The sequence below is a fragment of the Podarcis raffonei genome, chromosome 7 (assembly GCF_027172205.1).
Source record: "Podarcis raffonei isolate rPodRaf1 chromosome 7, rPodRaf1.pri, whole genome shotgun sequence".
NCBI classification, from domain to species: domain Eukaryota; kingdom Metazoa; phylum Chordata; class Lepidosauria; order Squamata; family Lacertidae; genus Podarcis; species Podarcis raffonei.
This window is the reverse complement of record NC_070608.1, coordinates 34,136,233-34,152,359: the sequence shown is the minus strand read 5'-3', so window position 1 is coordinate 34,152,359 and position 16,127 is coordinate 34,136,233. Positions and strand designations below refer to the sequence as shown.

Below are 16,127 nucleotides of genomic sequence, written 5' to 3'. Positions count from 1 at the left end.
TTCTTTAATGCTGTTCTTTTTTAAAAAAAGTATTGGTAATAATCCTTTGGGACGCGGGTGGTGCTGTGGGTTAAACCACAGAGCCTAGGACTTGCCAATCAGAAGGTCGGCGGTTCGAATCCCCGCGACGGGGTGAGCTCCCGTTGCTCAGTCCCAGCTCCTGCCAACCTAGCAGTTCGAAAGCACGTCAAAGTGCAAGTAGATAAATAGGTACCGCTCCGGTGGGAAGGTAAACGGCATTTCCATGTGCTGCTCTGGTTCGCAAGAAGTGGCTTAGTCATGCTGGCCACATGACCCGGAAGCTGTACGCCGGCTCCCTCGGCCAATAAAGCGAGATGAGCGCCGCAACCCCAGAGTTGGTCACGACTGAACCTAATGGTCAGGGGTCCCTTTACCTTTACTTAATATTCCTTTAAAACAATAGTTTAGGTTTCTCACTATCCCCTCTTTTATTTTAGTTTAGTTGTTGGAAGCGTGCATTTTAAATATGTTCAGAAGATATATTCAAGGTTATTTATGCCATGGTTTTAATTAGCACATTATAATGAGTTTTAGTAATTGCTGTATTTGTGGCACATTGATGCCAGATTTAATGTGAGACATCTGTTAAGTCCTTTTTTCTGTGTAATGTGGAAGCTGCTAGTTTAGACCACAAACTGAAGTCTCTCTCTTTTTTAAAGGCCTTTCCCCCTTCTCATATACAGTGGTACCTCTGGTTAAGTACTTAATTCGTTCCGGAGGTCCGTTCTTAACCTGAAACTGTTCTTAACCTGAAACACCACTTTAGCTAATGGGGCCTCCTACTGCCGCCGCACTGCTGGAGCACGATTTCTGTTCTCATCCTAAAGCAAAGTTCTTAACCCGAGGTACTATTTCTGGGTTAGCGGAGTCTGTAACCTGAAGCATATGTAACCTGAAGCGTATGTAACCCGAGGTACCACTGTACTGTTGTTGGAGCCTGTGTTTTAGATTTTTAGAGTGTTAGACTAGAATAGGGCAGACCTGTATTCAAATAATCATTCAGCCATTTAAACCCACTGGGTGATGTTGGGTTAGTCAGTCTCTCTTAGCCTATCCCTACCTCACAAAGGTTGCTCTAAGGAGGGGGGGGGGAGGTAGGAGTGGGTGAGGAGAGAACTAAACTGAAGTTACTGAAGGAATGACAAGATTAAATGAGTGAATGAATGAATGGTTTGTGTTTATACAGAATACAATTTTACAGTTAACCAAGTAAGCTGTAATCAGAATTACTGGCCTTTTAAGAGATTGATCACTTCATTGATTCCTCCATGTCCAGTTCCTCCAACTTAATAAGTGTTCTGTACTCGTATGTAGAAAGGATACATACAAAGAGGTTAAGGCTGTTATCCTACATACGCTTTTAAAAAAGGTAAGCTTCTTGAACATACTGGGCTTTACTTCTAGCAAATGTGTACAGAGTTGTGCTGTAAGGTTGCGGTCCTGCGAGCATTTATCTAGAAGTAAATCCCACAGATCTCAGAACAGAAGGACTGACTTCTAAGCGAAATTGTATAGGATTTTGACGCACATTAGCAATTTGGCTTATTCTGGCACAAAATCCACGTAGATAAGCCTAATTAGAAAAACAGCCTATTATATTCAAGAGCAAGTGGCCCGAGGGAAGAGAGAGTTGTAAAGCTGCAACATAATCAGATATTCAGGTGTTCACGTGAATATGGATGTTGAACTAGCAAACTCAGTATTTAAATTAGATTATTAGAACTGGCATTCACTACTGAAAATCTGTATTTTTAGCAAAATATGGTTAAAGGTAACAAGACTCTGCTTATTATTACTATTCATGAATTACTATAAGCTGAGTTGTTGTGTACCTAGGATCAGACTATTTCCATCACAACATACAAAAAAGGCGGGGGGGAGGGGTTAAATTCCAAATCTATTCCAGATCTGATGAAAAGGTTTCCCCTTCTGGATTTCTGCTATATGCACATGTTAAAAGCACAGGAACGCTGCCAGCCTCAAGTCAGAATGGCACGGTGTGTAAGTCTAATATTTTCTAGTTATGTCTGTTAGGTAGTAATGCATTACTTGTCCCACACCTCCATCCCCGAAAGGGGAAACTGGAGATAGAACAGTATCTGACCAGAGAAGCACCAGCTATCGCAACCTGATCCCACTGCCCCCCTGAGGACAGCTGTGGGCTTTATGACCCTCCCCCCCACTCCACCCTCCACAAAGGACAGCAGCAAGTCCTATACCAAAAAGCTATCTGTTCTTTGTTCATACTCAACTGCTGTTGGCCACCTTTATTTCTGACTTTCACATGTGTTTTCTGCCATTCTGTTCCATATGTCTGGATTAAGCCTCTTAAAATTCCTAATCAAAACCCATTATGCCCATATATCCTTTGCCACACCATCACCACCTTGTCTATTCTGGGCATTTTGCTACCTGTTAATCCTACCCACTCACCCACTCCTTGCATTTCTTCTATCATGCCCTATCTTTTAGTGTTGCCATTCCCATCTGAATGTAAGACCAGCTTTCATGTTATGATTGTCGCAAGAAGACTGCTCTTAATTGCTCCAAATGTATCACCACGTTGATTTATCATGTACCAACAATGCTAGGTGCTGTGCATAATATGGAACCCAGAGGTAACATGGTGCTTGCCCAGGTGGTTTAAAATCCAGATGCTGTCCTCTCTATTGGAGTGTGGCAACAAAGAGTAAATTTCCACTGAACAGAATAGAAAATATTCTCATTTCCCCTAAGCTCAACACACCGCAGATGTTTCTCTAATTCCACAGTGAATGGTTAAGACCTGGCAGCTATAAATCACAGCAGACAATCTGCTGCCACTTCTGAAAATTCTCACTGAAGCAGAAGCTTTATAGAAATGAATGGGGCTTGTGCCAGTGCAGCACTTTGAGGATCACTGTTTTAGTAAGGCAGACTCTATAATAATGCTGGAAACAGAGTTTTCAGTTACCTTAATGGGAGTTTTGGCTGTAGTTGGTTCTGATATATTTACATTTCTAAAGTAAGCCCTATTTCAAAATGCTTATGAAGGTTGCATTTGGGACTAACCCCTGAAAACAAATGGAGCCCATTTTCCAGAATACAAATTGAATTAAAAATGCCCTTCGCATTCTTGAGTTAGATTGAATTCCGAGTAGTCCAGTTCTGCTACAGTGAAATTTTACTGAGATAATTCACATTGGCAGCATGCCTGTTGCCAATGGCATACAGTTGGTCACAGAGTTGACTCCTCCCACTAGATCTGACAGGAAGTTTCCAGAAAACCTTTCACCTGTTTTCCAGGGGGAGGCGTCATCCTGCCCTCCAGTCCAAGCCTGTCTGCAGTCAAGACACTTGGGTGCTCAATTAGCCTGTTTGTTTCAACAACTTTTCAATCCCACTTGGCACAAGGGAGCATGTACATTTTGTAATATCATTTCCTTCATTCTCCTCAGCTTATCTTTTCCTCTGTCTACTTGTCCTTGCTTCTGACATTTGTCTCAGTCAGTACTTCCGTCATGTTGTGGCAAGCAGCCTTTGTGGGGTGGGTTTGCAGAGGCTGGGGTTCACCCTCTGCTTCCTTGGGCCACAGCTGAGACTTAGCTGGAGCAGGCGGGTTCCACAGCTGCACAAAAGTGGGTGGGACTGCCATTTTGTTCCTCAGCAGATGCGGCCACATTTAGCCCCAAAACTTTTTGTTGTTCAGCTTGTCTCACAACCCTTTGGAATCATGAGGGATTACTCCGCTGATCCCAAATTCCTTGATCCTTAAACTAGGAGGCATTTTAAAAGCAATTATTGTTCCCTGATCAAGCCAGTGGAATTGACACAGGTCAGAGAGGAATGTCGCTTTGGTGGTTCTCCTCCTCTTCTGATAGTTAGGTCTGGCTTTTTCTGTGGCTTGCCCAGGGGGACTCTCCAGTTTGCCTTTCACTGTGGCACTGTCTTGCAGTTTGTCCTTTGCTCAGTGTTCAGGGCTACGATTTTAGAAGGTGAATCTCCCAGGTTCTTTCCCTAGGTGTGCACCTGCACATCTTCAGAGATCCAAGAGGTGATCTCACAGATCCTCCTCATCTGACAGCTCTGTGATACTTCTTTCTCTCCCCCCTCCTCCAGGGGGCCTCCTGCAAAGAGTCCAATGGGATCTGTGCCTCCAACCACTGTTCTAATACAATTTCCTGTGGTTTCCCATCCACCTCCTGCTCAGTAGTCCACTCAGGCAGGCAAAGGGCTTCCAGCAGTTGATCTGGTCACTATCTCTCTCCAGCAAACAGGGAACTTGAGTGCAGCAGGTCATTCTACAGTGATTTAGGTGGGGGTTCTCTCACTCTGAACATACTGTTCCACAGATTAGTGGGTAGAAGGGGCAATTGCTGTGGGAAGTACTAGAAAAAGATCACAAATTAACCCAGTTTTTTTAAATATTTAATTATTATTATTATTCTGGGGAGGAAGCCACCCCACAGAAGTTGCTGTTATTGTCTTCTGTAGCATGGGCTAAAAAGGCCTTTTCTTCCATGACATCTAAGCCCACTATTGTGCCCCCTTCTCTTGGTTTTCAACAATGCATGGAAGGCTGAATGGAAACATCACAATAATACTAAAATGGTGCCCCAAGTGACAAAGAAATGCAACAGCTGTGCTTGTCTCTAGTGAGTCCACTGGTGGTGACTTTAGTCTCCCCTATGCTTATGCTTTCAGAATAATTACTGGAATTTATCAGCTTTTCAGAAGGTTTCTTCTATTGTAATATTTTTCAGAGAATGAGGATTAATAATATTTTTTATGGTTATAGGTTGTTCATACCTTGCAATATATTTGTCTTTTCTTTATAGCAAGTGACCTATATGTTAACCTGTAAAGACACTGTGTCCTTTAGAAAAATTAAGATCAGTAGCAACTTTTGTTCCTTAAATGTCCTGGGGAAATAGGCAGCAATCCTACACATGTCTACAGCAAAGTAAGCTGGTTCAATGTGACTTACTCCCAGGTTAATGTGACACTTGCATCCTTGTTTGTTTATTTATTTATATTGGCTGTTGTTCACTATTCTTATTTTGAAATATTTTATACTGAATCAAGTGTCTTAATACTATTATAGGCTAACATTTTGTTATAGAAGCATTATTTCCAGCATTTGGTTGTTGCCACTTGAGGGCACTAATGTATTTTCTTTATAGATCCAGTAATCTTAACCAAACTTAAATGTGTGAAAAGGATCTTACTAAAAATGAGTTCTGTGCAAGATATATAAAATATAGCTCCTTGAACAAAAAGCTGTGTTGGATTATTTAAACAAAAACACTTCCAAGCCTGGGAAGAATAACCAGAATGTGTATCTTTCAGCACAATTACTTTACTTTACTTTTTTAATATAATTTTTCCAGTTTATTAACTATTTAACTTTTCTCAAAAATTGGAGTGCATCATAACAAAAAGTATATTCAAAAATGTAAAAGTGCATTGCAAAAAACAAAGAATAAATATACAATGCAATTAAATATTCAGATTCAAATTTACTTTGTAAAACTAGCTTGTCTGTGTGAACAGAAATAGTTTAAATCATGATTTTGTCATGTGGGGCTGTATGTGTTTATATAGTTATTAATCACAGTAGAATTGCAGCTGTTAATGTTATTGTTAGTTCTGTAAAAATGGACAAATAAGCTCCCTTTAAGTATCTGTTTCCTTGATGCTACTACACACTGATAATTGTAAAGTTTCGTTTTAATATTCTTGTCCTCGTTCCTTTTAAGTTTAACATTTTATTTAGTCAGTTCACAGCAGGCAGATCCAAAAATATACAGAGCTCATCCTTATTCATAAATTAAGTCTTTACTAACTACATGGATATATCTGCACCTGTGTTCTTGGCTCATTTCCTTGACATTTGCCCCTCACAGTCATGAAACAAATCTATGCATCTTTCCAATACATAAATGGTTTATTCATCCTTTGAATTTGCTAGGATGACCTTGACGTAAGTTTGTAAATTAGCCAAGTTAGCTTTTGCTTTAAAAAATGAAGAGACAGAATTAATTCACTGGCCTTGTTTATATGTCATGATAAGCTATTTTGCTCCTCCGTATTTTTTTCTGCAATGTGTTCAGCTACGTCCAAGTTTGATTTAGTGTATTCTGTGAATCCAGGTACGTGGTTAACTTCCTTACAGGCTAACCATGAGCTGCAACCAAAGTTTTTTTCCTAGTTACTGCTTGTGGTTAGCGTTGAGAAAGTTTAACCATGAGGCTGGGTTTGGATGACATACTAAGCCAGTGTTTTTTACAACAGTAGAAAAAGACTGAGGAACCTGGCTTAGTGCAAAGCAGGCCAGTGGCTAGACCAAAACACACACAGATGTAATGGTTCTTAGGGTGCAAGATGCACTTTATTTCCCTCTTGAATTAATATTAACATGTATGAAAAGCTAGATGTATTCCGAGGTTCCACTGTATATCCATTTCTCTTTTCTTCATAAAGGCATTTTCTTATTTTCAATTTGGTCCTTCTGAAAGGTTTTGTGATATTTAAAACCACCAGCAACATAGTGGCTGAGATCTAGCGAACTGCACAAGTAATTCTGTGTGCCCAAGGAGGTTATTAACTTACCTTTCTTGAGCACAATCATCCCATGCAACATAACAAACCACTTTCAAAACTGAAAACATTTTCAAAAGCCATTTGTGATGAGGCATAGGAATCTACTGTTCAGTTATGTCCTCCTCACTCCCCCCGGGTCCCCCTCCCCAAAAAAGACCCCTGTATGCATATCTAAGTTATTGAGCTTATCTAAGGCAACCCTTTGGCTCCTAGGCTTGGACTACCTTAAAATATTAGTTTAAGATTTATAAAGTACACCTCTATATAACTCCTAAGTTAATAGCATGAAATCATTTAAAACAATCCTCAGTATTGTTCAGTATAAATTACTGTTGATGTTACAGATGGTTACTGTTTGATTAATTTCATGATTTGCCCTACCTTACTATTTTTAGAGTGGAAATGGCATGCATCAGCAGACTTTTGGCAAACTAGCAAAAGTTGACGCAACAAGAAACTAGTTGAGTAAACTATGAAGACATAAAGAAATACGAGCAAGGCATTCAAGGCTAGGCCAAAATTTGATTTAACGCTATATAAACAGCTACACTATATAGCCATGTGTCTGGGGGGAAAAAATCGGCTACCTCAACAATATGCCAGCGGTAATGAATTCAGTGTTTGTTTACCGGCAACAATTTCTTAAAATATGGTAGTTGAATATGACACACAGATTCCCCCTTTCCCTCCTACACACAAAGCAAGCACAAATGTGTTTACAGTGGAGTTTTATTGAAGAAACATATGACAAACAATCTCCTGTGAACTTTGGCTGGTTTTTCAGAAACCAGTATAATTTACAAAACAGGCATGCTTTTTGCCAACCCCAAAATCATGCCTCTAAAAATAATATCACACAGATCTGCATACCCTTCTGAGTGTATACCTTTTCCTCCTATAATGCTTTGTTAGGATGTGCCAGATCAGGGATAGGGAACCTCAGTCCCCCAGTAACCCAATGGTGATAACAGAAGCATGGAGACAGCTCCATGATTGGTCAAGCTCTTTCAAGAGAGTGATAATTAATGGCCTACTAACTGGAATGTGTTAGTTCAGTGTTCAGAGTTTGGAGTTCAGAGTTCTGTGTGTCAGTGTAGGAGTTGTGAGTCGTGTCAGAGAGAGCTAGCAAAAGATCCATGTTCTGTTCCTGTAAATAGTCCACTGTATATAATAAACACCTAACTACAAGTTCCTGATTCCTGCTTCGTCTATACTGTCTGCAGTCAAGTTGCCAATTCCTTCCGTGGATTCTGTGTTTACTCTGCTAGGTCTGGCTAAGGTCCTGCAACTAGTCGGAAAGTTGCGAAACACCAATAGGTTTTGCCAATAGGCTTCTCCACCTGGGCTGTCCCCAGGTTACACCTCACCCCTGCCCTGCTTTGCAGCCTCCTTAGGTTCTTGCTTGTCTTGAATGTATCCTTTAACTCTGTTAAAGCTTCTTGCTTGCCTTGGCAAAGAATAGAGAAAGATGTGTGGATAAATTAGCATTTGCTGTTCCATCCATTTTGCTTCTGGCCTTGCCCTCTACTGGCATCTGTCCTCTCGAATGTTGCCTCGACCAGAAGATAAATACAAAGGAGAGAAAGACAGAAGAGTACTTGGAGAATCTGCAACCTTTAACCTGGCAGAGAGCCCTTCAAATGCCTTGTACCCCTGAATCATCTACCAGCATGTATGCATGTAGGAGTTGAGTGCCTTTGTGACAACCCCCACATACATATTTTCACTGCTGTCCATACATTACGTTATTTCCTTCACCCACATAGATCTGTATTATTGCTTACCCTGGCTTTGACTGGTGGGTGGGTGGAGGGCATTCCATGCTTGTGGTTTTAAAGATTCCCTGCCAAGCTGATCCTTGTTAAATAATTGTCTTTCACAACAGGCTGACAAACTAATGGTGAATGGGAATTTTAAATTTATTTTTACTTTATTACCTTTTCCTCTCACCTTCCCTGGAAAGAGCTCAAGGCAGTCTGCATGGTTACTCCTCCCGTTTTATCCTTGCAACAACCCTGTGAGGTTTTTGGTACAGAGAGAAAGTGACTGGCCCAAGGTCACCCAGTAAGCTTCACGGCTGAATCTGCAATTTATGTGTTTCTAAAGCAAATATGTTGCTGCAAATATTTACTTAGTGATATACTTGCTTCTTCTTCTTTTAATTTGCAGAGGATCTTGATGATTTAAGAATGGAAGGGGTAACCAGTGTCATTTCTTCTGGGAGCAAATTTAACCAAACCCGAAGTACACATACAGCTGAACCACAAGCCAAGGTCACCTTGAACATCTGTGCTAGGTGTGCCAGGTAAATAATATTTTTGTTTCTTTCTTTGTGCTTCCCCAGGGCCAAATGCTTATTGCAGATTGGAATTTGCAACAATTTCACCCAGCTATCTAAAAGAAAGGACAGGATACATTTTTTGATCTTAAAGTTGGATAGAGGAACTGTTCTTTTTATCCCTGACTTTCAGTGACATTAGAAATTAATTCAAGAATCCTAAATTCTAGACACAGGAGAAGCCACAGCTGCTGGCTCCAGCTTTGAGAAACAGTGGTGTCTGGTGTTTTGTTGAAAGAGGAGGCTTTCTTAATTAAAATTAAATCTTGAGTGGAATCTTTATCAGGTCTTAGGACTTGGCAAGTTCATAAGGAAGAGTTGGGGTTGAATAGAGCCTTTGGCAAGCCGGAGATCTTTCCCTCTTAGCATGGACTATTAACACATGTTTCTGTCTACCACTTGACTTGATTTGTTGATTTGAACAGGATTGCTCAAGTTACTTTTGCACACGACACCATTCGCACCAACAATGTACCAAATTGTTTCACATACTTATCAGCTTTATGTCACAGCTTGGAACTATTTTCAGTTTTCTTTCTCTGAATTTGATTAGTTACCTGAATTTCTGTGGCTTTTCAAAGATGATCCAGGTATTTATGGCTTCAAAATGCACCTGTGCAAATTAAGATTCAGTTGCATGTGTGTTTGGGGGGAGTTTCATACAGTTGCCTTTTAACACTTCAAAATCCTATCCTTCTGGAAGGAACCTAATCAATATGGAATCTTTCTGGCTTTGGAAGTTATTTTTTGTTCCATTTGATTTAGCAAAAAAAGCAAAGCAGCCAAATCAGCTAAGAAGGCAATAATAACTGCGAGCCTTTTGATTTTTTTTTTAAATGAAGACTCGTTTTTGAAAAGGAATTACACCTGACAAAACTAGCCAAACTCAATAATTTAAGTGATTAGCAAGAACATTATTTGCGGGGGGTGGGTGGGTGGGACAGTTCTAACTTCTTGACTTCTGCTGCTGACTATTCTATTGTGGTACTCCAGATAAAGTTAAATACCTTTAAATAAAGGGAACCTGTGATGGCATCAGGATGAAATTTGAGCATGTTCCAGTCCTATTTTTAAACTTCATCCTCTTTGATTTGAGGCAGCCAGTTTTTGACGGATGCCTGCTTGGAGATGCTGATTGAATAACACTTCCAGAAATACCCCCATGCCCTTGTGTGCAGAATCATAATGTAGTGTTGTCATTGTTAGAGAAATCTTCCCCACCATTTAAGATTTAAACCCTGCAATATAAATCAAGATGCGGTTTTACATCCCTGACCCATAGCTGTCACCGCTGATACTTAGTCCTCTCTTGATTACACCAAAAGACTATTCTGTCAGTCTTTTGCTAAATCAAATGGAACAAAATGCTCAGCCTCATCTGCCCAAACAACCAAATAGCATGACAAAACCTGACTGCCCTCAGATGACAGAATTATCTGTATGTTAAACTCTGAGCTTTGTCTAGCCTTGACTGCTGCCCCAGAATTTGCCCTGATTAAATGAGGTGAGGATTTGTCCTTTTTACAGTGTGGGTGAGGGACTTGACTGCAGAAGAAGCAGAATTTATAAATGAATGAGTACTGCTCTGTTTATAAACCTTTTTTGGATCATACGATATATACTCTCCATCCCATTGCACAGTGACAGTATGTGTATGATGCTACTGTCACCGTATTTTTCGCTCCATAAGATGCACCTTTTTCCTCTTAAAATCTAAGGGGAAATGTCTGTGCGTCTTATGGAGCGAATGTGTGGTCACTGGGGCTGGGGGGAACCCGGGCTTCCCCCGCCAGCCCCACAAGTTCGGGGAGCAGCGGGAAGGCTGCGCGTAGCCTTTCCGCTGCTCCCCTACCTGCTCTTTGGGGCTGGCGGTGGGAGAAAGCCGGGCTTCCCCCGCCAGCCCCGACAAGCTCCTGAGAACCTCTGGGGTAGCCTGCAAAGCTCCACAGGGCAGCGGGGAGCCTTCATCCCACTGCCCTGGGCAGGCTTCGCGCGGCTATCCCTGGCTTTTGCGGGAGGTGGGGGAAAGGACAGAGCGAGGCTCTCTCCCCCACCTCCAGCAAAAGCCCCCAAGAGCCACATATTTTTTTTCTTGAATTCTCTCCCCCCCCCCAAAAAGTAGGTGCACCTTATGGTCAGGTGCGCCTTATGGAGTGAAAAATACGGTAGGTGGCAATTGCTAGGTGCAATTATCCGATATGGCTTGAAGTACCTTCTGTTCTGTAATCACTGACTCTTTGAGTAATGCAGTGCCCTGAGATCCATATGGCCTGTTTAGGTCATCAGATGACCTTAACAGATGAGGGATATCTGTTGAATGCAGGCTACAGTGTAAAAGAACATGACACAATGTCATGGGACTCAAATATCTGAAGGATTCCCTATATCATCCTGCCTGTGCCTTAAGTTTGTTGAATGAGTTTCTTCTCCATAATCCACCATTGGGTGAGCTGCTCCCTGTGGTGTCACAAGAGAAAGCTTTCTTTACAGTGGCACCCTACTTGTGGACTGTCCCCGCCTCAGAACTGTGGATGATGTTGATACTTTTATCAAGTTAAAACATACTTGTTTTGCCCAGGTGTTCTCAGTGGTTAGTTAATTGGCATTTGGGTTAGCCTATCCTGTGTTTTCAGCTGCTCCTATTGGTTAAAATGAATTTTATGGTTTTATTATAGTGTGATACCTCAGTTGGTTAGAGCATGGTGCTGATAACACCAAGGATACAGGTTTGATCCCTGTATGGGACAGCTGCATATTCCTGCATCGCTGGGGCTTGGACTATATGATCCCCAGGGTCCCTTTCAATTCTATGATTCTATTGTGTATTTTTATATGCTATATCCCATTCTTGTATCTGTATAGATGAAGGGCAGGTTATAAATAACAATTCACAGATAAATCTTAATGTAAGTTCTGCAACCAGGTGAGAGGATTTCCATATATCATGATCCTGGATTACCTATAACTATAAAAAAGACATGGAGCAGATTTTTTGATTTACATTTTTGGAGTATTTATAAAGTGCTAAGTGAGGTTGTCAATTGGTTTTACTCAGAGAAGATCCACTGAAATTAATGAACATGACTATGTTAGTTTTATTAATTTTGATGGGTCTAGTTGAGTATCGCATCCAACATTCTCAAGGTAGGTTACAAGACGATAGGGGATTTTTTTTTATGAATTTGACTTGCATTCTCACTGTGGCAAATCTCTTTCTTGCAGCTCTTGCCAATAGATACTTGGGAATGAAACACTTTTTGTTGAACCCACAAAAGTATGACAATTTCTGCTTGCAACTTTATACAAAAGAATGAGTTACGTGTAATTTCAAAATAAATAGAATTCCTTAGATCACACACTGTCACAAATTATATGATCTGAATGAAATTATAAAAAGACTACTATATGTATGCCAAGTTTGTTGGTAAGCTTTGAAAATACTTGGTCCTGGAACTAGATAAGTCGCACGTAAAAAATCAACAACACTAAACATGTTATGGAAATGAGATGTATCCAATCACAACAAAATTCTTGAGATAGCTAGCATGCTGTATAATTTCCCATGCAATCTTTGTAGAAGTACTCCCTGATGCATGTATAATTACCATCACTTGCACCTTGGCTTCATAATAGATGGCTAAATGTCACATAAATCATTATTGGAAGCCTCCTGGTGACATGAAAATGTGGAGGAATTCATGAGTTCAGTGGATTATGAAGTGAATAAAAGGTTTGTTAATACCTCCTTCTCTGAAAAAAAATATGTTCTGTTGACTTCTGTGGAGCATACTTCTGAAAAAACAAATAGAGGATTCGCCTGTATGGCCTTAATCCTAAATGTACATCAAATTTAGTGAACACATTTTCAATCAAATGTAGGGTAGACTGTAAAGCTATAAGCACACAGTTACTCACACTTATATCCCGTTTGGTTTCAGTAGTGCTAACTATTTACTGAATTGTGCCTAAATGAAAAATGTGTGCAATAAACCAAGAACTACTATCGTTTTGAATCCCATGCTGCTAAATCAATTTCATGGTGAACTCCCTGTGAATTTCCCCTTTTGAAAGAAATGGCTAAGTCTCATTATTTCCAAAACCCTAGTTTTGTCATGGGAAACAAACAACATAAGACAGGAGATTTATGTTCCAGCTTAACCAAAATCTCATGGGGCATAGAATTTCCCTAGTTGACCACATTTTCCCACTGAGTAAATCCAGAAACAACATTGAAAAAAAAGTTGATGTGATAATCAAAACATTCTCTGTTAAAGAGTTATAGGGTCTGTCAAAAGGAATTGCTCTCTATGTGAAGGAAAAGGAGGAATAACTGCAGTCTTAATTGTCCTTCTGTTGCATAATCTATTAAGAGATTATATATTCCTACTGAGTCTGTCTTAAAGTTGTTTTAGTCCTTTAAAAAACAAATGTCTGCAAGTGTTTTCTGTTTGATTTGACACATGCAATTATTGCTATGAGGACAATCCAAGAATCCTGTTCACCTAATTTTGTAAAGAAAGTATCAAAATGCTTGTTCCGTTGACTATTTGGTATTTTTTGGTTTCATACTTTTAAACCACAACCACACTTTAATATTGACCAACTATGTATGGGACTGTGACTTAATGCACTGTGTATTACACAAATAGTACTGTACAAATGTACAATCTATAACCTTAGAACTTCATAGATAAAATGGGGAAATTTTCAAGGAAATTTCCACTCTCTTCCATTTAAAAGCAATGCATCTGTTTCTGAAGCAGAATCTAATACATTGTAGTAGTAGTAGTAGTAATTTTATTTATCACCTTCACCCTAAGGTCCCAGGGTGGGTTACAACTCTTCAGCAACCATATTTAATAGCTTTTGAAAATGCAAGAAAAAACCCTCGCAGAAAAGGTTTCCTCCTGAAAATTTCAATGTATGACATTTCCTCAGGTATTAAAGCATTGTAGTCTGATACACTGAAATCTTGTAGGGATTTAGAAACAAAATTGATAGCATAGGTGCCCTTAAATAAATTTTTAAGTGACTAAAAATCATCATCATCATCATCATCATCATCATCTGTATAGCCACCCTTTGCCATAAGGTCCCAGGGTTACAACAATTTGACATCCAGCATTAAAAACAGTTTAAAACAAATTGCAAACAAATATGGGCAAGCAGGTGTATTGGTAAATATACTAACATGGAAAATTCTTCAGCTCATTCATATAATGAAACTGAAGAGGATACATTTTTGAATTAGTTATGTTTTCAATAACAAAGGATGTAGAACACAGGAAGCAAGACAAGTTTTGAAGTGAGGCATGTTTACACAGGTGTTGCATCAGTTTTTAGCAGTGCGTCTTTACAGTTTGGCTGTATTGATTTGGTTACTGTAGTGGCACAAACAGGAATTTGCTCCACTGCAGTTACATAGGTTTCTTTGCTGTAATTTGGCTCGATATGGAATTGGCTTGGTGTTTACATTATTTACTTCATTGAATATTTAAGCGGAAACCAGTTGTCTGCTTTAAAAAGTTCTCTTCTGCTTACGTTAGCATATGCAAGCTTATTGTGCCTTATATTGCACCCTGGAAATTGTAGTTCCCATCACTAGTCATGACTGTGAGCTTCTCAGAAATTTAACCCATTCCCATGTTTTAGATCTATACATGGTACAGCAATCTTAATTATGGATGTTTATATTTTAATACTTGTGCAATTGTTTATTTCAGTTTTTTTGTAAACTACTTAGAAGACTATTTTGGTATGAAATGGTATATAAATTAATAAATCATCACCATATAAGAAGTTTCCAATAAACTTCTTTATTGTCTCAATTAAAGAGAAATTGCTTACCAAGCAAAAGGCTACTCGGTTGTAGAATCATTGAGTTGGAAGGGACTCAAAAGTCCAGTTCCACTGCTATAGCGTCCCTAATAGGTGACAATCATTCCTATGGCTTAAAAAACCTCTAATGAAGGTGCGTTCAAGACCTTCTGCAGCAGTCTTTTCCACTCCTGAACATTCTACTGACAGGAAGGTCTTCCTAATGTTGAGCTGAAATCCCCTCTTTTGTAATATGAACCTCTTGGTACAGGTCTTAGCTGCTGTAGCAACAGAAAATGAATCTGCTCCATGTGTGTGCAGTAATTTAGAAGGATGCTAAACAGCAGTTTAGAAAGAGGAAAATGTTCCTTTTGGAATTTTAAGGCAATGTTGATATATTTTTTCATCAGACATGACAGGTCAGACGCAGGCTAAATTTAAGAAAAGGTTGAATAGTTCCATTACACAGGACATTAATTCTAATACTAATGCTAGCTATTGGATGGAGGGGGAAACAAGAGAAGAATGTATGGATACTTCCTCCGCACAGTTTTATAAAGATGCAGTGGGAAAGAAGAGATGTGTCTCATACAAATGCTGTTTTCTATCTGCCCCACTTTTCTGGCTTGGAATGCTAAGAAGCAGTCTACTATTATTGGCTTGTTTTAATAGCAGATTACAACTGTCACTGGTTTGTATCAGAAGCAATTTATAAAGGGCTTCCAGTAAGATTTTGTTTACTTTTCACTAGTGGTATGTTTCAGAGGAAGCTGAGATTTTTCTTTTGTATCTAAAATAGAAAATGAAACTTATTTTCAAACAACAACAACAAAACCTTAATTCCTTAACCAGGCTTTATATTTGCCTGTAGCAAGTAAGCTTTGTATTATTTGACTCCAGTGCTCTTTGGTGGCCTGTCTCTGACTGTTTTTCTGTGAAAAAGCGATAGTTTGTTGTTTGTTTGTTGTTGTTTTTACTAATCCAGTCTGCTAACATTAGCTGGGGTAGAAAATATACCCATGCCAAAATTCAGTGCATTTCTAAGTCATTTTATGCCACATGTGGGTTTTTTTGTTTTGTTTAGTTTATAGAAGGGTAATTCCAAGTTTATCTATCTATCTACTAATCACAGAAAAAAGTGTAATGTGCTGTAAAACCCTATCCACGTCTACTTATAAGTGTTTTCATTTAACTCAAAGATAAATGTTTACAGTATTGCTGATACAGTATTTTGTAACAGTGGCATTTGTTAGGCTGAATAACCTATCAAATGAAAGAGAATCTTTAGTCTTCAGTGGAAATTTTGTACCAACATCTGAAACCTAGAAAGGTTAATACAGTAGTACCTTGGTAGTCGAACGGCTTGGCT

The 16,127-nt window shown here is 39.4% G+C and overlaps 1 protein-coding gene across 5 annotated transcripts in view; it reads left to right on the top strand.

Moving 5' to 3' along the window:
• C7H8orf34 (chromosome 7 C8orf34 homolog) overlaps positions 1–16,127 on the top strand; it is a 97,283-nt gene that overhangs the window by 45,629 nt on the left and 35,527 nt on the right. For all 5 annotated transcript variants that reach the window (XM_053395940.1, XM_053395941.1, XM_053395939.1 and 2 more), the window contains exon 8: positions 8,773–8,908. In XM_053395940.1, coding sequence (XP_053251915.1) covers positions 8,773–8,908 — 136 coding nt within the window. The remainder of the gene's footprint in view (positions 1–8,772; positions 8,909–16,127) is intronic.